General features: G+C 53.5%; 8 protein-coding genes across 8 annotated transcripts; 3 read left to right on the forward strand and 5 right to left on the reverse strand.

The window, feature by feature from the left end:
- Positions 1–582: 582 nt before the first annotated feature.
- On the forward strand, positions 583–1,207 carry NCS57_00625100 (uncharacterized protein; the record flags this gene model as incomplete). Its single annotated transcript, XM_053056144.1, has 2 exons — positions 583–801; positions 881–1,207. 2 exons carry the CDS (start codon positions 583–585, stop codon positions 1,205–1,207), a joined length of 546 nt encoding a protein of 181 aa, XP_052915099.1.
- A 430-nt stretch (positions 1,208–1,637) lies between these two features.
- Positions 1,638–2,542, reverse strand: NCS57_00625200 (CID domain-containing protein; the record flags this gene model as incomplete). The annotated part of the gene is made up of 3 exons (XM_053056145.1): positions 1,638–2,075; positions 2,156–2,332; positions 2,387–2,542. The coding sequence occupies 3 exons, from the start codon at positions 2,540–2,542 to the stop codon at positions 1,638–1,640; spliced, it is 771 nt and encodes a 256-aa protein (XP_052915100.1).
- Positions 2,543–3,824: 1,282 nt separating this feature from the next.
- On the forward strand, positions 3,825–4,990 carry NCS57_00625300 (Pyrroline-5-carboxylate reductase; the record flags this gene model as incomplete). Its single annotated transcript, XM_053056146.1, has 2 exons — positions 3,825–3,900; positions 4,038–4,990. The coding sequence occupies 2 exons, from the start codon at positions 3,825–3,827 to the stop codon at positions 4,988–4,990; spliced, it is 1,029 nt and encodes a 342-aa protein (XP_052915101.1).
- A 473-nt stretch (positions 4,991–5,463) lies between these two features.
- On the reverse strand, positions 5,464–7,013 carry NCS57_00625400 (Histone acetyltransferase type B catalytic subunit; the record flags this gene model as incomplete). The annotated part of the gene is made up of 3 exons (XM_053056147.1): positions 5,464–6,587; positions 6,638–6,919; positions 6,986–7,013. The coding sequence occupies 3 exons, from the start codon at positions 7,011–7,013 to the stop codon at positions 5,464–5,466; spliced, it is 1,434 nt and encodes a 477-aa protein (XP_052915102.1).
- Positions 7,014–7,471: 458 nt separating this feature from the next.
- On the forward strand, positions 7,472–9,619 carry NCS57_00625500 (putative lysosomal cobalamin transporter; the record flags this gene model as incomplete). The annotated part of the gene is made up of 2 exons (XM_053056148.1): positions 7,472–7,782; positions 7,834–9,619. 2 exons carry the CDS (start codon positions 7,472–7,474, stop codon positions 9,617–9,619), a joined length of 2,097 nt encoding a protein of 698 aa, XP_052915103.1.
- Positions 9,620–10,092: 473 nt separating this feature from the next.
- Positions 10,093–11,880, reverse strand: NCS57_00625600 (uncharacterized protein; the record flags this gene model as incomplete). Its single annotated transcript, XM_053056149.1, has 7 exons — positions 10,093–10,337; positions 10,392–10,581; positions 10,633–11,264; positions 11,316–11,497; positions 11,558–11,622; positions 11,675–11,746; positions 11,794–11,880. The coding sequence occupies 7 exons, from the start codon at positions 11,878–11,880 to the stop codon at positions 10,093–10,095; spliced, it is 1,473 nt and encodes a 490-aa protein (XP_052915104.1).
- A 988-nt stretch (positions 11,881–12,868) lies between these two features.
- Positions 12,869–14,701, reverse strand: NCS57_00625700 (CAMP-dependent protein kinase type 1; the record flags this gene model as incomplete). Its single annotated transcript, XM_053056150.1, has 4 exons — positions 12,869–12,896; positions 12,949–13,326; positions 13,386–13,639; positions 13,691–14,701. The coding sequence occupies 4 exons, from the start codon at positions 14,699–14,701 to the stop codon at positions 12,869–12,871; spliced, it is 1,671 nt and encodes a 556-aa protein (XP_052915105.1).
- Positions 14,702–18,059: 3,358 nt separating this feature from the next.
- NCS57_00625800 (uncharacterized protein) lies at positions 18,060–19,204 on the reverse strand (the record flags this gene model as incomplete). The annotated part of the gene is made up of 4 exons (XM_053056151.1): positions 18,060–18,834; positions 18,895–18,965; positions 19,030–19,053; positions 19,112–19,204. 4 exons carry the CDS (start codon positions 19,202–19,204, stop codon positions 18,060–18,062), a joined length of 963 nt encoding a protein of 320 aa, XP_052915106.1.
- Positions 19,205–19,924: the final 720 nt, after the last annotated feature.

Consider the following 19,924-nt stretch of genomic DNA (forward strand, 5'->3'; position numbering starts at 1 on the left):
GGCAAAAAGGTGCCATGAAATTCCGGGCCAATCAAGGTGGCGCTATTCCATTTTTGTCAGGACCCTGACTTGAGTTGACCTCAATTGTTTCAACTCAACTTGTTGAATGTTTGAATGAGTCTTAAGTTGATTGAAGATAACAATTCAATACTATCTTGGCCTGTATGCGGATTAAATATACAGTATCTAAGGTAAAATACAAAATCGGGCTCAGCCTTCTCTTTACTTTCTTAAGAAAGTGCGTCAGATAACATCAGTTCCAGTGTCTGCCTCGATGGTACTGAGCAATATAAGATCAAGAAATAACCCGAATCGGTATATAACGTAACTTGACATAAAGTTCATGATCCAATATTCAATATCTATTTGCTCAAGCGATTACTCAATCCTGACACTCACGACGTTGAATTCATCCCACATTCAAGAACAAATGCACGGACCATAAAACCACGTGACCCAACCGCTAGCCCGCCGGCCCATCGAGAGAGCTACGAAAAACTTCAAGACGCTCCCTCAGACGCCCGCACGCGACGACTCCCGACCCTCGAATTGAGCCAACCCCCAGCCCAATCCTCCAACATAATGGCCATGTCTTGCCGGTACGCCGCCCAGAGCTGTGCTCGCCAGCTCCGATCCGCCCGCGCCGCCCGGGCACCCGCACAGCTCCTCCGCGCCTCGGCGTCCTCGAGGAGGTGGAACTCGACCGAGGCGGCCCCCTCCAACCCCAAGATCGAAGCCATTGTCGACCAGATCAGCCAGCTGACCCTCCTGGAGACTGCCGACCTCGTTTCAAGCCTCAAGGTAGGCCTCCTCGCTCAATTGGCTCTCTCCAATGCCCCCCTCCAATATCACCCCGCTGACCTGGTATACCCTCATATAGACCAAGCTCAACATCCCCGATATGCCCATAGGCGGATTCGCCGCCGCCGCTCCCGCTGCTGCTACCCCTGCTGCCGAGGAGGCCGAGGAGGCTGCCCCCGCCGCCGCCGAGAAGACCCTCTTCACGCTGAAGCTCCAAGGGTTCGAGACCGCCTCCAAGGCCAAGGTCATCAAGGAGGTCAAGAACATGCTCGGCCTGAGCTTGGTGGACAGCAAGAAGTTTGTCGAGAGCGCGCCCAAGATGATGAAGGAGAACGTGCCCAAGGAGGACGCCGAGAAGATCATCTCGGCCATGAAGGAGCTGGGCGCCACCGTGGTGATGGAGTAAGGCGGCTTCGCTCTGGGGCGACGAAACTAGCGACTTGGCACGATAGATGGCTGGATTGCATGTACAAAACATCTGTACTAGTATCTAACAACATTTACCCTCTTCAAAAAGACTCATGGGGGGTGCTCTTCAAATCACAGGGTGTTCCAGGGTAGTTGAGTTGGGGTGATGTGTATATGATGTATGAAAGGCTCCATGATAAAGACTTCATGATGAAGACTAGGGAACTAGAGTAGCCCAGTTGAATAACACCAGTAATGGTACACCTTTTTTTAGAAACCAAGCTCTCTTAAATAGTGTTTCAAGTCACCATCCCACCAAACCATTGTCAAAACGACGGGTATCGATGATTTTTCTTTCAGTACCTCGATGCAAACCCAAATCCAAACGCCGTCCAATGCCAATATGAGATGTATGATCAACGTTCCAGTCAATGACGGTTACCATTCGCCGCTCGTTGGTGTTGACAACCCGGCTGCATTTCCATCTCTTTTCGAAAGTCGGCCCGCTCTTCGGTCAGTAACCGGTCATCGTCCTCGCCAAAGTCGCTCGTGTCCTCCCACAGCCTGTTCATCTCTGCATTCTCAACCTTGGGGATGGCCCATATGCTCTCTCGCTCACGCTTGTGGCGTTCACGGTCCTCCTCAATCCGCTGCTCGATCTGACGCTTGTCGAGCCGGTGAGGTGCGCTCCGCCGGCCTGGCTTGGGTATGGTCTGTGAGGGAGGCATATCCGTCATCTCGACGTCTCCGTTGGGAGAGGCCAGACCAAGGTCGTCCGCGTTGGTCTCTCGCTCCTTGATGACATCCTCTATCTGGGTGACCGTCTGAGACTCCAAGTATCCCTTGCCTTGGAGACCTTGTAGAACCTTCCATGGGTGTAAGTCAAGGTCTCTTGAGTAGAAAAATCTGGGGTATTGGGATTGGGATCATGCATGGGTCAGCTCACCTTTCGAACCACTTTGACATTAGCAGCGCCAGACCCATCATCCGGAGCAACGGCATCGACGACACGAATAATATCACGTTGCATCATCCGAATGTAGTCTGTGTGCCCGTCGCGCTGCGCCAGGTCTAGAAAGTGCTCGATGAAATACATGATATTGGCGCGAGTGTTCATGTTGTTCTAGCCACTTGGGTCAGCACTGACACCACATAGTGGCTGGATGGTGATACATACCCGTTCGAGCTGCTCAAGGACACAGGAGTGCAAGTCCTCGTCCATGTCTTTGTACTTGAGGGCATATTGGGCAGCTTTTTGGGCGGATGTTACCGAGGCGTTGAGATGTTGAAGCTGCGAGGTGAAGCGCATGCGCACCTCAAAGGGGTCGGCCATGGTGGAGGGTAAGTGAGAGGGCAGCCAGCGGAAGGGATGGGGAGCAATCTCGACGGCAAATCTTAGCGACAGCGTGTGGAGTGTCTCGGGAGTTCGGAAGCTCGGTGACAGCAAACCAAAGGCATGAAGCTGTCACGACCAGGACCTAGCGAGACAAGCTCCAAGGTTCATGGATAGATAGACAGGGCTAGATTGTGACAGCTCTGAAGGGGATTTGTCGATGGAGGTTGGCGGTGGGGCGTTTCTCTTGTTTGTCTTGTGCCACGTTGTGGCTGTGCTCGGGCTCCATCCTGAGGTGAGCCATTTGGAGACCTCACCTCACCTCACCTCAGCGAACAGGCAAGTACCTACCAACGGGAATAACACGACACATCCTGTCTCACCGTCCCGCATTGTCGGGCGCCATTTTCCTTTCCTTTTTCCTCTCAGGCACCTTGACACGACTCGACAGACCCCAGCCCCGGGCCGGACTAGCCGAAGGTGTATCGCATGGGTCTAACCCGAACAGGCTGCCGGTGAAAGTGTTTTAAGTGTGTGCGTTCAGAGGGCATCGGCATCATGTTCAGGGGGGAGGACCCGCGGGGAGCGATGGTTACAGGGCCCGGAGGAGGCTAGAAGCCCAGGTCTGGAAAGATTCGGAACGGCGAACGAACCAAAAAGTGAGAAGCGGCAGCGTTATGTCGCGCATTCTGGGGGGCACGGGCAAGGGCCGTCATCATACAGTACATCTCATCTCCTGACAGGTTGAGGCGGTGGTGAGACTCTGAGGCCAGCACGCCCGTTCTCATTCGGTGCATAGGTGTGTGTTTACTGTGGTGAGGTCCGTGAATAGCACCCTCCGTGAATAGCACCCGTCTCTATCTGTCCTCTCTCTTACGTTGCTACCCCTTAATCCATTTGCGTTCTTTTCTTCTCTCCCAAGCCCAGGTATAGGTACCGTAGAGGTAATGGATACGGGCCGTGACGGGGCAGAACGCGCATTGGGCAGCAAAGGCACCTTTCCGTTGCCTGGTAATTTTTCCATGCTACCAGCACAGTACATTGAAGCGTAAACAAGAGAAAATCGATACGTGCCCATCTTACACGTTCAAATCTTTTAAAATCTCCCTTCTCCTTCGATTTCCCCAGCTTTTTCTTCTCGAATCCCCATCTCCCATCTCTCTCTCCTCCTCCTCTACCTCGCACCTCTACACCCTCTCCTCTTCTGTCCTTTTATACAAACTTTTTTTTACACTCTTCCCCACTACACACCTTCTGTATATCCTCCTTTACCTCAGAAATCATGCCCAACACAATGGCTCTCACGCCTTACGGCTCAAATGGATCTACCGATCTCACTATGGCTGTTCTCGGTTGCGGTAAGTCATCCATCTCAAGATACGCGATATCGCACGGCACACCACTGGACTGTACGACATGAGCCTCGTATAGATCCACCAAATACTGTGTCCTCTACGTTGCACATGGAGAATTTCCCTTGCTGATCATGAACCAGGCACCATGGGCGTCGCCATCCTCAGTGGCATCTTGAACTCGCTCGCCGATATGCAAGGTCCTAAGCCCCTGCAGATTCCCAGGTCAGGAGCCTCAACTCCCATGGACGAGGTGCCCCAGCGTCTCCCCTCTCGCTTCATCGCCAGCGTGGCCACTGCTGCCGGTGCCAAGCGTGTCAAGGGCACCCTCTGGGAGCACTCCTCCATTCTCAAGGTCGTCCACAACGACAACCTCTCCGCCGTTCAGCAGTCAGAGGTTGTTCTCCTGACCTGCAAGCCCTGGATGGTCAAGGAGATCCTCAGCGAACCCGGCATCGCCAAGGCCCTGCACGGCAAGCTGCTCATCAGCGTTTGCACTGGTGTCACCGTTGAGGACATTGAGATTGCCCTCCACGGTGCCGTGCCTTCCAAGGACCCCAACGAGGATGGTCGTTGCCGTATCGTCCGGGCCATGTGCAACGCTGCTGCTGTGATCCGTGAGTCCATGACCGTCGTCGCCACCAGCAGCCCGCCTCTTGACTGTGCTACCGAGAGTCTCGTCACTTGGATCTTCAAGCGCATTGGCGATGTCGTCTACCTCCCTGCCCAGCACATGGACGCCTCAACGGCCCTGTGCGCTTCCGGCCCGGCCTTTTTCGCGCTTGTGCTAGAAGCCGCCATTGACGGCGCCGTCGCCATGGGAATTCCCCGCCACGACGCCCAGCGCATGGCCGTGCAGTCCATGAGGGGCATGACCGGCCTGGTCCAGAACGGCGAGCACCCGGCCCTGCTCCGGGAAAAGGTCTGCACCTCGGGAGGCTGCACCATCGGTGGAGTTCTGGTCATGGAGGAGGGCAGAGTCCGCGGCACCGTCTCAAGAGCCGTGCGAGAATCCGCCGTTGTGGCGAGTCAGCTCGGAAAGGGAATTGAGGGTGTGAATGGAACAAGATTCCCCGGCCCTCCAAGCCTGCAATGAATAAACCACGACCGGGACGATGGGCCAGAGTCTGTAGAGGAGAAGTCTCAGCCCGATCCGGTCCCTGAGTCTCAGCCACAGCCAGCTCAAGAAGATCCCCATGTCACTGAACCGGTCGAGGATCTCAAGCCAACACAAACACAAATCGAAGAATCGGAGCCAAAGCCGGCCGAAGGGTCGCGGTCAGAGCCTGGCGCCGCCTCTTCTGACACGTCTCCTTTCCTTATTTTCATCAGCACTTGGCAGGCCTTGCGACATGTTTTCCGGAGCAACACTCATTTTTGTTAACGCGGGTTGTTTGTTAGGTTAGGTTGCATTGGGTAGACGGGGATATAGGTGCAATGGCTATTACATACATATATAAAAGGATAATACAGGTTTCTGTCCAAACCGTTCCCCAACTCCGAACCAACCAAACCAGCCTTCCGTTCCTTTGTGAAGATCCATCTCAGTATTAGCCACATCACTGGTATCTAGGCATCCTCCACACGAGCCTTCTTACTGCTTGAACCCTCCCCGTTTTCTTCCTGCAGCTTTCGCTTGCCGTTCTTTGGTTCGGCCTGGGCATTCTTGGCCGAACGTTCGCAAGCAGCCAGGATTCGCGCATACTCCAGTCCAACACCGTCCAATGTATCATCAAGCCTCTCGATCCGCTCATGAGGCTCAATTTGAGCAAGGAAGTCTTTGTTGTGACGGTAGAGGCGCTGCTTGGCAATCAACTTCCAAACCCTTAGCTGGTGCTTGTCTGCTTTTGTCGGAGCTGGGCGCTTCTCATCGATCGCCATCGTGGGTTGCACCGATTCCGGCAGTTGAGACATGAGGTACATCTCGAGGACACGTCCAAACTGACGAGGAGCAATCTTGGCCTTGAGGCGGATTGTTTCCAACTGGTCGCTGCCGACAATCAGTTTGGGGAGGGTTCCCTTCTTGGGAATCGTCACGTCTGTGTCCAGTCGCAAGTTGCAGAATTCAGGCATCCCTTTGAGGAACTGCAAGTCGCAAATGTCTCGCAAGAGATCAAACGCCTCATTCGGGTCTTCGACGGTAAACTCGTGTGTCTGCTCATGCTTGTGATAGTATTCGAAAACGGTTTTGTAGAGGCGAGCGCCATTGCCCTTGCCCTGGAAAGGAGGCAAGATGATGAACTGAGACAGGCGTGTTCTGCAGGGAAGCTCTGAGAGGTCCAGATCGCCTGTTGGCAGCTCCCAGTCACCCTTTGGCGACGCCGGAGGCGTTGGGGGCCTGAAGTAGTAGAATCGGAAGAGAGTTGCGTAGCCGACAAAAACATATGTGCTCGTTTCTGCAACCGTTTCCTTCTTGTATAGCGAGAAGAAGGTCCATCGGTCGGCATCGGACAGATCAATCTCCCCAGAATCCAGGTCCTGGCCAATATAGCTACCTCCGTCGATGAAGAATGGGACCAAGATTTGCAGGCGACTGTTGAGCTGCTGAACTGCTTGGTCGGCCAGGTTTCCGCGCCAGATCTCGTACTGGCCGTCGGGCGCATCGATGGTCGTGTGCAGAGTGCCGGGAGGCGTCCAGTTGTCGCTCATCTGCTTGGAGCTGTCCTCAAAGTCGCTCGCCTTGGCAAAGGCGACTGTGTATGATTAGTATTTTACCATTCAAGGCAGACAAGACATGACATACTCTTGGGCAGGTGGTGGCCCTCTTCCAAAACCGCCTTCACATCTACTGGCTCGGGTCCGCCAACAGCCTTGAACTTGCTGCTGTAGGATGTTTTCAGGTGCGGTCGCATGTCATTAGCGCGGTACCGCAGGTTGACCTTTAGGTCTTTGTACCCAAAGATCTGCTCATCCTCCCCGAAGAAAGAGTGGGTGAAACTAGGGTTGAATGCCGCGATAGTGGTAAGGCCAGTCTTTGATGGCGCCATCAAGCTGATGCGAATCGCTTCGTTGGCGTTGCTGAGCCCTTGAATTGAAGTCAGCACCATTGATTGCGCAAACGAAGCAGCGCGGGAGCTAGAGAGATACTTACACTCCTCAGCATTAGGCAAGCTAGCCATGATGTCGTCTACCGTCCTCTATTGTAATATCGATTCAATAAAAGGGTCGCAGAGCGTATGCGACACGATGCAAGAAGGCGACGATTGGGAATGAAGAATTGCGATGGATGCGCCTCCGTTGCTGGAGTGAGTGTTCGGAAACTTGACCTACCCAAACGCGCTTGCCAGGGAGATGAAGCGCGCGTCTCACGCGATTCAATTAAGCCTAGCCAGGTACACTTTTGCGCCCCAAATTTAAGGCCGCTTTTCAGAGATCGGGTTCGCGCCTGCCTCAAATGGCGCCAGAGAATGACGTAATATCACCCTTGAACAGTACGTACCTGGCGAACCCTGAGCCGGTCGGCCCGTGCCCCTGGGAATCGCAAAGCAAATGTCAGTCAAGACTCTATCCTGGACTGGCCATCTTCAGGCTTCCATCTCGCAAGCAACTCGTTAACCATGCGACTCGAGCCTTCGCCATGTTACACATCACAAGTAGTTCGTCGCCCGTCGGCTCCGCAATCTTCTCATGTCTTGCGCTACTAGTCATCTCTCTCGTCGTCCTCCTCATCTTACGATACTATCTCCCCCTCCGAACGACTCCGGCTTTTTATCTCCTCCCCATCTTCTTCGCCCTTTGGCTGCCCTCGATAGTCGTCATCCTCGTACCGATTGATCTTGCCTCGAGTGCGACCACTGGAGATGAGGCAACAAGAGGAATATGGCTCCCTGAGCGAGTCCTTCTGGTATCATGGCGCATCACTTACTGGCTGACCTTTGCATTGACTTGGTAGGACACATTTCCGGATCTGACTGTAAATTTGGCTGACTAGGTTTTTAGGTTCATCCTCCCCATCCTCGCCGAATATGCTGATGCAGGATATCGAGAACCATACGATAAATTCATGTACTCGGTTCGCAGCAATGCGATGTTTCACGCCATTGTCCTGAGCCTCGGATCGGTCGGTCTTATCTACGTCTTCGTCTACTATGGATTCAACTTCACTTCCGTCAAGGCGCTTGTCATGGCTCTTGCATACTGTTGGGGATTGATCCTCGCCATCTATCTGATGGGTCACGGGTTGGTGTCGATTCCGCGCCGCCTCATGCGTGGCGCAAGCATAAGCGGACGATTGCGACGCCTTCAGAGCAAAGCCCCCAAAGTCTATGAGCAGATGGAGGACTCGATCGCGAATCTCGAAGATATCGAAGTGCAGGTTGTTGAGCTTGGGCGGCGCAAGACAGGCAGCGCCTTGGCCTTCCGCGACTGGATCGAAGAACTGCAAGAGATGGCCAACATTCCCGAATCTCAACCCCGACCATCGCGATTCGGCACTGGCACCGATAGCGCCATCATCCCGCATGTCATCACCGAAAAATATCTCGCCGATCTCACCAGAAAGTATGTGCGCGCGAGGCATACTCGATCCCGATACGTCAACGCCTGGAGCGAGCTCGTTCAGGAAGCGGCCGAGACACAGAATATTTTGGACTCTGCAGGATCCAAGAAGCTTGAACTCGGCGATGTTTCACCTCATGCCGGGTTCTGGGAAAAGATGGTGATACTGACTCCATATACCCGGTACCTGTACTACTACCATCTGCTGCCATACGGGCAGGTTCTTCTTGGCTTGTTCCTGGCGGCAGCATCGGCCTGTATCGTTTGGTCCGAGTTTGTCAAGATCGCGTTCCCCAAGTTGTCAGTCATCAGACTAACCGTCGTGCACCACTGGGTTGGCGACAAGGCCGAGGTTGGGTTCGCTGGTCAAGTCATCTCATCGCTTTGGATCTGCTACATGTGCGCAGCTGCTCTCATCTCGATGACCGAGGTCAAGGTCTGGCGCGGCCGGGCTCTCGTCCGTCGCAACACGGCTCATGAATCGGCCTTTTGGTACGCCATGCAGGTGGCCAAGCTCACTATCCCCATCTCGTACAACTTCGTGACCTTCTTATCCAAGGACGTCTACAACAAGACCACCTTCTACAAGTTCCTGGGTGTACTGGTCGACTTTACACCACTGGGTCGCTATTTCGATGATCTCTTCCCTGTTCTGGTATTGTTCCCTGTCTTTGCCACCCTGTTTGGTATCTATGGCAGAGTCAAGAGGATCTTTGTGGGAATGGACGTGATGGATGATGAAGAGGACAACGCTGCTGGTTATGGCACCGGCTCCTGGCGCGAAGGCCGAGATCTCATTTCTCGGGAACTGGGAGGAAACACTCTCTTCCACCGCCGAGAGGATGCCCTCGCCAGAATAGCGGCAACAGGTACCTCGGGAGGCAGATCCGCTCCAGTGCTGTCTATTCCCTCTGCTCACGGCGCCGCCTCCTCACCTGCTCGATCGCCCGCTCGACCGGCCACCACGACTCGGGTACGGACATCAGCCTTTGGCCCTCACTGGAATGACGAACCACCAGAGGACGACAATATCTTCCAGATTCTGGGTCACCGCATGAAGAACACGTTCGACACCATCGAGGGGCCCAAGTGGTTCCATGATATGAAGAAGCCCAAGTGGATGGGAGGTGACGATGATGACGCCGGTGCTGATTCTTCTTCTGGGTCCGGGCCAGACTTTCGCAGATGGTTTGGAGGTGGCTCGAGTGAAGGCCAGATCCGCATCTAAGAGTCATTTTTACACATGGGCGGCGCAAGGTCTGTTTTTCTTAAAAAATAGGGATCCTCTTTTTTTATTCTGTTTGGATACACCGGCATGCTTTTCCCTTGATAGAGTCGGTCTAGGGCTAACAGCATTGCTCTGGAGTTTTTGGTCAAACCGTTTAACGTATCGAAGCTCGAGCAGAAAGACGCTGATGTGTTTATGCGGATTATGCGGAGTGCAATATATGGGTTAATGTTGACGTTTTATGGAGCTGGGATAGCGGTAATGTGAGATGTTCATAGGTAGTCAATTGTGTAAAAGGCATATATATTTCATCATATTCGTAAAAAGCCGGTCCGTGTCTATGAAGTGAAGTCGTCCATGTCGTGGTGCATGGTGCATGAATCTGTTCGTCAAAGTCGTAAAGTATCGTCGTATCCAAGGTGTAACAAGGCCACCCAAACAGAAAACAAATAATTCTTCCCGTCACCTTGGTTTCAAGGCTTTGGGGGCGGGTTGGCCGTGTTCCAGGTATTAGCCTTGCTCATGGTCCGCTTGCGCAAGGCAAACATGATCTCCTTTTCCATCTTGTCAATGTTCTTCTCCAGGTCCGCGTCGTCCTTCTTGTGCTGCTCCCGGCGACGCCTGTCGAGGTACATCCAGCACCCCACGATGAGAGCCGTAACAGGGACCGTTATAGCGAAGTAGACCCAGAGTTGGATAGAAACGACGGGGTCGGCATCTAAGAAGCATTGTTAGCAGAAAGGATGTGTAGAGGAGGGTGGTAAGATCAAACCTCTTCCAAAATCAAAGAATGTCATGCTAAAGACAGAGGCGAGATATGTTCCTGGGAGAAAGAGGGCACCCATTAGAGACAGAGTTTTCATGGCTGTGCTGTCCCGCTTGCTGGCGTGAGCTATTCTCCTCTGTTCTCCGGCGATCTCGAGATTGAGCCGTGCCTCACGCTGCGACATAATGTTATAAAGCTATCTCAAAAGTCAGTAGTGTTCCACAACCCAAGGATGGCGAGGGCATACCGCTTCGCGTTGGACCTTGAGCCTTTCCAGAGTTGTATGGATATAGTTCTCCAATCCCGTAAGCTTCACCTTGTAAAAGTCAAGCCGAGCCACCATGCTCCGATGCAGCTTGTCGAGTTCCTTGCGCTGCTTGCGTTCAGCTTCACACATATCCTCGCTTGCAGTTGTGTTCCACAGATAACGAAAGTTCTCCATAGCCTTCTCCATCTCCTTGGCAAGGGCCATGTACGCCTGGGGTCGCTTCCACATGACGTTGCCGTGGCATTCGACGAGGTCACGGTTCAATCCGTCAACGTCTATGAGGCCGTCCTGGAAATACTGCTCTTGCTCCTCGACCTCGTTTCGTAGACTGACGGCGTTTTCGAGTCGGCGAAGCCAGTGTCGCGCTTTGCGCTGCTTGTTATCATTCTCTGGAGAGAGATCGTAGGAGAGGATGATGATGGGGAGCAGCATTGGGTGGCCGACCTCAGCAGCGCAGGCTTGGAGGTGGACGAGGGTCTTTTCGACCTCAGAGCTGGGGGTTCCCTTGATGAAGCCAGTAGTTATGCCGGTCTTGAATGAGTAGGATAGGAGCATCTCCCAGCCGCGCGTTTTGCCCTTCTTGAGCACATCTGACTTGCGGTGGATGATTTCTATCAACAATGTTAATAAGAAGCCCTTTCATGAAAGTCAATATAACTCACGCAAGTGAGGGTCATCGTCATCTTGGTCGTATGCGCACCAGAAGAAGGGTCCGACCACTGATGTCGTCTCGATGCCGCGAAAGGGCAGCCTCATCTCACGAACCATGGATGCGTACCTATCGCAAGGTAGCGAGATGACCTTTGACAAAAAGGTGTCGTTGTGTTTAGCATTCTTCTGAACTCTGTGAAAATGGCGTTAATTGGCATTGTCTCATCGTGTCCAGCATCCAAGGCGAGCTCACATTAACCGAACACCACTCAGTAGTTTGGTGCCATGTCGCAGGTTGTCTGGTGGTGCAAAAGCGCCCTGTTTTCATCAGCTTGGGATCTTCACAAGGTCTTGGCAGCTTGTCACTTACCTTCCGATGCAAAAAATTGTCAAACTCGTCATCTGGTAAAGGGTGCTCCTCGCAAGAATTATAAAAGGGATCCTGACGCAGATTAGATATGCTGGATGCATGACAGCTGAGTGACATACCGAATAATTGAAGATCTCGACGTAACCCGTGTCCTCGTAAACAGTGCGACATTCATTGACATAATACCGGAACATATAATCGTCCATGGCGATTCTGAGAGCTGCCTCGATATCAATGTCGCTGCTGAAAGTCGTCGTCGTCGCTGGACGCGTCTTCAAAGCGCCACCGCTTCAACTAGCCTGGGCCTGGTTCCGTCGAGCTAGTCGTTGCTTGGCGACGAGTATAATTGCGGAGGCGGCGACGCAAGGGTTGAGGAAGAGAGGTTGAAGGGAAGGGAAGGGACAAAGAATCGGTGAGAGGGAGGTACAGCACAGTATGGATGCAATGTCAGGATGACATTTGATAATCCTAGGCCCCGACAATCAATATTTTTTTTTCCTTCTGCTCCCTCGGGTCTCCAATCCCCCCGAGTCGGCCGCTAACCCAGCCAGATCCAGACCTTGTCCGGCCTCTTTTTAAGCGGCCTCTTCAGCTGGCAGAAAGGTACCTGAAGGAAGGGATCGTCCGTAAATGAATGGGTCTGTGCCTGGGATCGAATGCGAGTATTACCAACTGCGTCGTAGTAGTGACAATTGGTCTTCCAGGGTGTCTCGAGTGTCGAGGTTGGTCATCCATCCCATCCCCCGCCCAGCCCCGTGACTTTCTGCCTCAGCGAGACATCCATCCAGCCAGGTGCAAGTGCAAGTGCTACTGCGTTCCAGTTCACTCCTCCTTCTTATGGCGGTCCGTCCCGTCCGCTCCACGATCCCCGCCAAAACCTCAGGTCGATAAACCCCCATTGGTATGAATCCATTGGCATTCTGCAATAATTCACACTCGCACAACAAGAATTAGGTAGCAACTAGGGATGCATTGATACTTGTTAATGCTGTTTCTATATCCTACTTGAATAGGTAATAGACATGCTGTCTCCAATCGCACAGTCGTCACCCCCAGTAGTCCAACTCTTCCGTGTTTCCAACACAACCTTCATAGACAGCCTCACCCTTTTCACCTCACTATCCGCAAGGCCCATCCCCAACCCAGGAACGTAGTCATACAAGAACCCATCCATATACTCCAGCAAGCACATCCTTAAAACTCCGTAAAGAGGTGTCCAAATCTGGAGCTTGTGTTAGCACATGTAACCAACTACCACACTTGTCTTCACTTACTCATCTGTTCCTCCTGTCTGGCCATATTTCTCTGGGTCTTCAGGGTATCGGTCAAACTGGCTAGCGTCACCCGCACCAGCCTTGACTGGCGGCGTGTATGGCGCATCGATATCCTTTCTAGCCAGGCGATCCCAAGTAACTTCGGCGAACCAGGGGTGATTCTTCACATCGGCAGGTCCGCCGTACAGGTTGCCCAATCGCTTTGTCAAATCGGCCGTGATCAGGCGCTCCAGGAGATTCTGGGCATCTGCATTGACGTACGCTGGATACTTGACCTTGCCCTTGAGAATGTTTTCGTAGATCTTCATCGGAGATCCACTGTCCCAGAAGGGCGTGTATCCGCAGAGCATTTCATATATCAGGATGCCCAATGACCACCTAATGCGCGCACATCCATGTTAGCCTCGTTCCCCCCAATTGTGCACTTATCCACTCACCAATCCACAGACTTGTTGTATCCCTTGTTAGAGACGACTTCGGGGGCCAGGTAGTCGGGCGTGCCACACAGCGTCCATGTCTTGTCGGGCACTCGCTTCGCAAAGCCGAAATCTGTAATCTTGAGGTGGCCGTGTCGGTCAAGGAGCAGATTTTCTGGTTTCAGGTCTCGGTAGATGACGTTCTTGGAGTGCAGGTACTCCAACGCTAGCGTCACCTCGGCGGCGTAGAACTTGGCAACTGGGTTCGGGAAACGCTTGAGAACATGTTAGCAGACTCTCCTTCAAGTCGCATTCGCAAGACCTACCCCCGACTTCCTGAGGAGCGAAAAGAGCTCGCCTCCTTCAACAAAATCCATCACCATGTATAAGTTCTTGATGTCTTGGAACGTGCCCCACAGAGTGATGAGGAAGGGATGCTTGACATCTGCCAGCATTCGTCGCTCGTCGTTGGTGTGCTCGACCTGCTTCATCTTGACGACTTGGGCCTTCTTGAGCACCTTGACTGCATAGAAACGTTGGTTGTGCTTCGATTGGACCAGATGGACTCGGCCGAAGCTACCAGTTCCAAGTGTCCTCAAGATATCGAAATCACCCAACGAGTACTTGCCCTTGGTGACGCGCATCTGTGATCCGTTGCTGGGCTGCTGCTGATGGTTCGCCTGGTGCTGTTGCGGTTGCGCCTGTTGCTGCTGCTGCTGTTGGGGCTGAGCTTGCTGCTGTTGCGGTTGCATCGTCGGCTGAGGCATGGCCTGCTGCTGTTGTTGATGAAGGACTGCGGGATCGGTGCCGGGGCTGACCGTCTGCGCGGATCGAGCTTCTATAGTTGATAGGTATTGCGAATTGGGCTGGCCGTTGTTGGCATAGGAGTTGCCCTGGGCATCGTGTTGATGCTGCTGAGGCGGATTGATGAGGTTAGTGATGCTTGGTAGGTTCTGCGGGTCGTGGTGCATCGCATTGCCCGTGACGTACGGGGGCTGCTGAACGTTGACCGAGTTCATCGTCTGCTGTCGCTCGGCGTCGCTGACTGCCGCCGTCTGCTGCGCCGGAGCAGAAGGCGGATTGGACTGAGGCGCGGTGCCTGCCTGGGCGTCGGGCTGTTGTTGAGGTTGGTGTTGCGGCTGCTGGGCGCTGGTGTTGGTCTGGGCAGCTGGCACCGAGGTCGAGTTCCTCGAGGTTCGAGGCAGTAGCGACGAGCCAAAAGCCTTGGAGATGGACTTTGATCTGGAAGTTGGCGTGACAGGGCTGGTTGGATTTGAGGCCGGATCAGAGTTACCCTCTCTGGTCCGCTTTTTCTTGAGGAACCCCAGGGAAGGCATAGGGTAGTAGTGTGACGGATGGAGGAAGGGGAGGGGGAGGGAGATGTGAGAGAAGCGGGGAGGAGAGGAGAGGCAGAATGGACCCAAAGTGAGGGAGGACTGGACTCTTGCAGATCACACCGTTTGCCGGATCAGTCGGTGGTGGGTAATGGCGATGGGGAGAGGGCGAAAGAGGGTGGGCGTAAGTCAGGTAGGCGTGGGCGTGGGAACCGGCGTTTGAATGGCGATTGATGAAAGGCCTAAGGTAACTTGGTTTCCTCTGAGGAAAGAGAGTCCAGTCAGTACGTTGCCGCAGCGGTAGAAGGGCGGCGCCGCCTTGGAAGGATTCGAGCTGGTTAGGTGGTTTCGTGCTTCCCAGGAGCCAGCAAGAGGTCAGTGAGCTCGTCTCTGGCGCAGCCTAGCCTCTAAATGGAGCTCTCGAGTTCAGGGACAGAAGGTAACAGCTGCAGGAGTGGGCAGCGCCGGACCAGGGCAGGGGTGGGCGTCAGAGCTGGCTGAGTCCTAGGTCTGGGTCTCTAACAAGCTTGTGGGGGAGCTCTCAGCTTCAGCTGCTAAGGCCAGCAACAACAACAATCAACCTGGCAGAGGGGATTGCCCTGGATACAAGAGGGGTGACGGCCGGGGTTTGGCGTGGTGCTGATGCGAACAAAGACTTCAAGAGCTTGGCACATTCCACCACGACAACAATTGACGGAACAGCTCCTGAGAAAAGAGGAATTGACGGTGGCTGACGAGTGGGGGAGTCTGTCTGTTGGTCTGTGTTCTGCGTGCGTTGCGTTACGTCTGCGTCCTGTGTGTCGCGCGCTGTTTGAACGACGAAACGACGGGGTCTTGCCGATTGACTTGTCCCTCCTCAATGGATCTGGGTCCGTATGAGATGTAGTACTGTACGTACAGTAGTATGGTATGGTGACGGTTGCGAACAAGGTTTACCACGCTATGGTGATGTAGTGAAGCTTGCGCCAGTAAAAGGCACCCCTCTTTTATGATGGGATCAGCGATTGCGCACTGGGCTGATGGGCGCAGATGATGTCCTTTGCTCGCTTATGCTCTCTCGCTCGCCTGCTGGAGCTCGGTCAAGATGGGGCGTTTGAGAGCCGGCCGTCTAGTGGCAATTGGTCGATGGGCGATCTGCAGGTCTAGCAAGCAGTAGTCGAGGGTCAACAAGACGGACACGGGAGAGGGCGAGAAGAGACGAGAGCGAGAGGGGAGGAAACAAAGGGCGATGATGTCGTCGTTCAGGTAGAGTGGGACGGCACCCGCGCGGCGCCTCGGACAACTGTGGCGGGCCTGGACGAGATAGGTGCGGAATTGGCCAGAGTTCAAAGTCAGGAAGTAGAAGAGAGTTCGAGGGGACAAAAGTCGAAAGGTGTGATATGACGGGAAGAGCTGGGTATAGGGAGGATGGAAGAAGAGTTCAATCCATGTGGTAGAGAGATGGCAATGGATGGAATGGAAGGGAGAGCTTCTCCAGGATGAAGACGACGACGACCTGAGCTCACTTCTGATGGAGAATGGATCCAATGGAGCTCTCCAGCAACCTAGGTTAGTTAGGTTCCGAGATGGATGGTGTGGGTTTGGCGGGGTTGAGTCTAGTGAGGAGGTGAGTGAGGTGAGGCCATGGGTGAGAATGACGGGAGCTTCCACACTCTTTGACTCGTCTCGCCGCGCTACGCCGCGACCGGAATACGACTAGGCCCAGCCCCAGCTTTGAGAGCTCCCATCATTCATCACCGTGACAGAAGCTCTCAAAACCCGGCTCAGGCCTAGTCTAACTAGTGCGCGCCCGCAGGACCGGGCATTGAGTTCCTGAAGCCGGTGGAATGCAGATTTGCTGCTTTCAGGTCCCCTCGAGGAACGAGACTCGCGTGTAAGACGCCTCGAGGATGGGCATGGGCATTCGAGGTCGATACTCTCATGTAGATGTTTGTTCAGTGAAAAGAAATGTCTGGCCCCTGGTCGACCGCCAAGCCCAGATGCCGAATGCATCATCGAGGGCCATACTGTTCCCAGTCCGGGACAGATCCTAAGTAGATAGGATAAGGCTCAGGATCACATGGACCACATAGTACAATTGGGCAGTCTAAAAGGAAGCTGTGGCCGCGGGTAAGTTTATGAATCAATTACCCTGAATCTCTTCGTTAGCAATCCCGATTTCATACGTCAATGGCCAATTTGCTGCCATTGACGCCATCAGACTCACATTGATAGTCAGTCAACCACCTCATTCCATTTATTGCGCTAGGATCTATTATCAGCCGTCATTGCAGAGGACAGGCCTCGATTAGAGGGTTATCGGCAGTTGATTTTACTCTGGTTCCTGCATTGGCCGAGGCGATAGAATTTGGTATCACGGGCGACAGCCGAAACTCAGTGCAAGACATGGAGTTTTCCATAACATGGGTGTTTCTCAAGTTTGACGCCCCGATCAGCTTCTGGTTGGTTTGGTTAACCTGGATAACTACCTGAAATACATAGACGGATAGGTTCATTGTCCCATCTTTCCTCTCAGCCAGATACCCAAATTAGAAGGGCTCCCCCCCCCAAGGCCACTTTGATCGACGATGGATCGCAAAAATGGCGAAGGTGGCGGCTGTCTTTCTGTTCCTGCAGTACTTCGACCTGACCTAGTAGTTCTCTTCCTTCCATCAAGCCCCTGACAGAAGTAACCCAAAATGAACTTCACGTGCGGGCATTCTCAATCAGAGCCACCACCTCGAAAACACATGGAAGAGAAAACGTGGGTTCCATAGATCCCGTGCCAATATCAACTCAGCCGTTCGGCTCCCCTTTTCAGTGAGGCCACTCTGCCCCTGATTCCGTCATTTTGTCTTACCCTGAAGAGGGCCGTTTGCGACTGAAGGCTGGATTTCACGAGAACACGGATTGAGCAAAATTTACTGATTTATGAATACTGAGTACATCGACAACAAAGCACGAAACTTGGGGTTGATTTGTGTTGGTGGCTTAATGTTTGTGTTAAAACAAGGTCTGTTCCGTGATATATACACACGCATCCCCCACTGGTGACCCCTTATTTGAAGCAACCCACAGCTAACAGTCCCGGCACGATTAGATCAACAACCTTCCGACTGCCCTCATTCTCACGATCTCAATCCAATAAATAAAAGCAACAAAAGAACTGATTTATTTTTCAGATGGTATGTCACAGTGCTCCACCGGCTGGTAGCCCATCTCACCACTCTCGGTTTCCTACTCAAATACAAAAAAGGAAATATAGATGATGCCGTCTTCCCAAGCGGAGACGTGTCTGTCTTACGTTCACCCATCAACGCGTTTCCATCTGCCCGTTCCCCGATCCGCATCCACGCCCGTATGTGAGTGCCAGCCCACCAAATTAGAACCGGTGCGACTTGGCCTTGGCTCGGTAGGCCGTCCAGCCGACGTAGGCGCCGCCGACAACGATGATGAAGAGGATAATCTTGGTGAAGAACCATGTCCAGCTACCGCCCTCCTTCTGAACGTTGCTCTTGCTGCTGCTCTTGCGGCCCTTGTTCTTACCACCAGGGGACGCCTTGTTGCTGCTGCCAGGCTGAGTGTACAGGTTCTTGGCCGAGACTGAGATGATGTCGTGGTTGTCACTAAGCTCACCAGTCTCGGCAGTGAAGCCGACGTAGGCAATGTTGGGGATCGCAGGGGGCTCGTCCAGCTCAAAGCAAGTCTGCCACTCGTCCTCAACCTTGTACTGGAGCTCCAGCTTGAGCTGCTTGTCCTGGAAGTAGGTCAGGCGCATCTTGGTGGGGATGCTCGCATGTCGGATGCCGCGCGCCGAGCAGCCAGCGAGCTCGGTGTGCTTTCCGTCGTTGGACTTGTCGTACGTGGTCTGGCCGTCGCCGTGCATGGCCATGACATAGGGGAACACAACGCCGGGGCGGTTGTTCTTGTAGGTGTCGACAAAGATTCCGAGACCCTCAAACTTGTCCGGTCCACCAAATACGGTTCCCTGCTGGGCTCGCTGGCGGGTGATCCACATGGCGAAGCCATCGCCGTAAAGCTGGTTCTTGCCTGAGATCTTGAACTCGACCTCAACCTGCCAGTTTGTGGCGGTAAGGGGCACACGAGAGTACATCCATCCCGATTGCGACGGGCGATCCGAGGTCAGTCGAATGTACCTATGATATGTCAACCCATGATCAAAGTGTCGCCATTGTCAGGACGTCGGGGAAGCGTACGAGTCGGTTCGAATGATGGTGTCTCCTCCAAAGTCGTACCAGCGGCTTTGCATGTCCGAGTCGAGGTAGGGCTACGGGGTCATATAGCATTAGCCAAGGTGTCGATCTGTCATGCTCGCGTGCGCCGCAACTAACCTGGGTCAAGGAATGTGTCCTGAGCTAGAAGTCGTGAAAGTCAGCAAGAGTCCCTGTCCGCCACGCAAACGAGAAAACGTACCGAAATACTCTTAATGTTGCCATCTGGCTCAGCAGCGCTTGCGGTCCATGCGAGCGCACCAAGAAGCGCCGCCGATAGTGAGGGCAGCCGCATCATGAAAGCTGTGCCTCGATTTCCTCCGATTAAGTTGTTCGTCTCGATAAGGGGCCAATGCGAATGTTGGCTCGATACAGGCGCACGCCGCTCGTCTGCGTGGCTAGGGGATCGCGATGCTGGTGAGGAAAGAAATTGACCGTAGAGGTCGTGGTTGAAGTCGTCGTGACGTTGTGGGCAGGGTAGGTAGGGGGTTGTTAATCGGAGCAGGAGCTAGCACAAGTGTCCTCTTCCTCTGGCCGAGCCGATTTTAGGTGTGCTCTCCACAGTAGTACCTCCGTACCTTCTTTTCAGGTGCCTCGACCGCTCTGGCGGGCTCATGGGGCCCCTGATCTTTAAACCCTGCTGCCACTAGCTTGATGGGTCAAGCCACATACGCCACAGTCTCCTACTTACACTCATGGATCTCTTACCCGTGGATGTGGTGAAACCATTCTATGACTCGAGTGTTGTAGTAGTTGAGAGGGCTTCATGGAAATCGAAATAAGGGGGCCTTCTACGACGATCGGCTGTTGGTTCTAGATTCACGAAGGATGTTAAGCCACTCGAAGAGTTTCATCATGGCCATGGGGATGTGTGGCTGAAAAGCATTTTCCTCCATGGTTGCCAATCAACGGATACTCAGTCTTGGGACCTGTAGTGCCATATAATAGTGAGCCACTTTGTTTCTGGAAACCAAACTATGGGATAATTAGCTAGTATTCACACAAGTATCCAATT

The sequence above is a fragment of the Fusarium keratoplasticum genome, chromosome 4 (assembly GCF_025433545.1).
Source record: "Fusarium keratoplasticum isolate Fu6.1 chromosome 4, whole genome shotgun sequence".
NCBI classification, from domain to species: domain Eukaryota; kingdom Fungi; phylum Ascomycota; class Sordariomycetes; order Hypocreales; family Nectriaceae; genus Fusarium; species Fusarium keratoplasticum.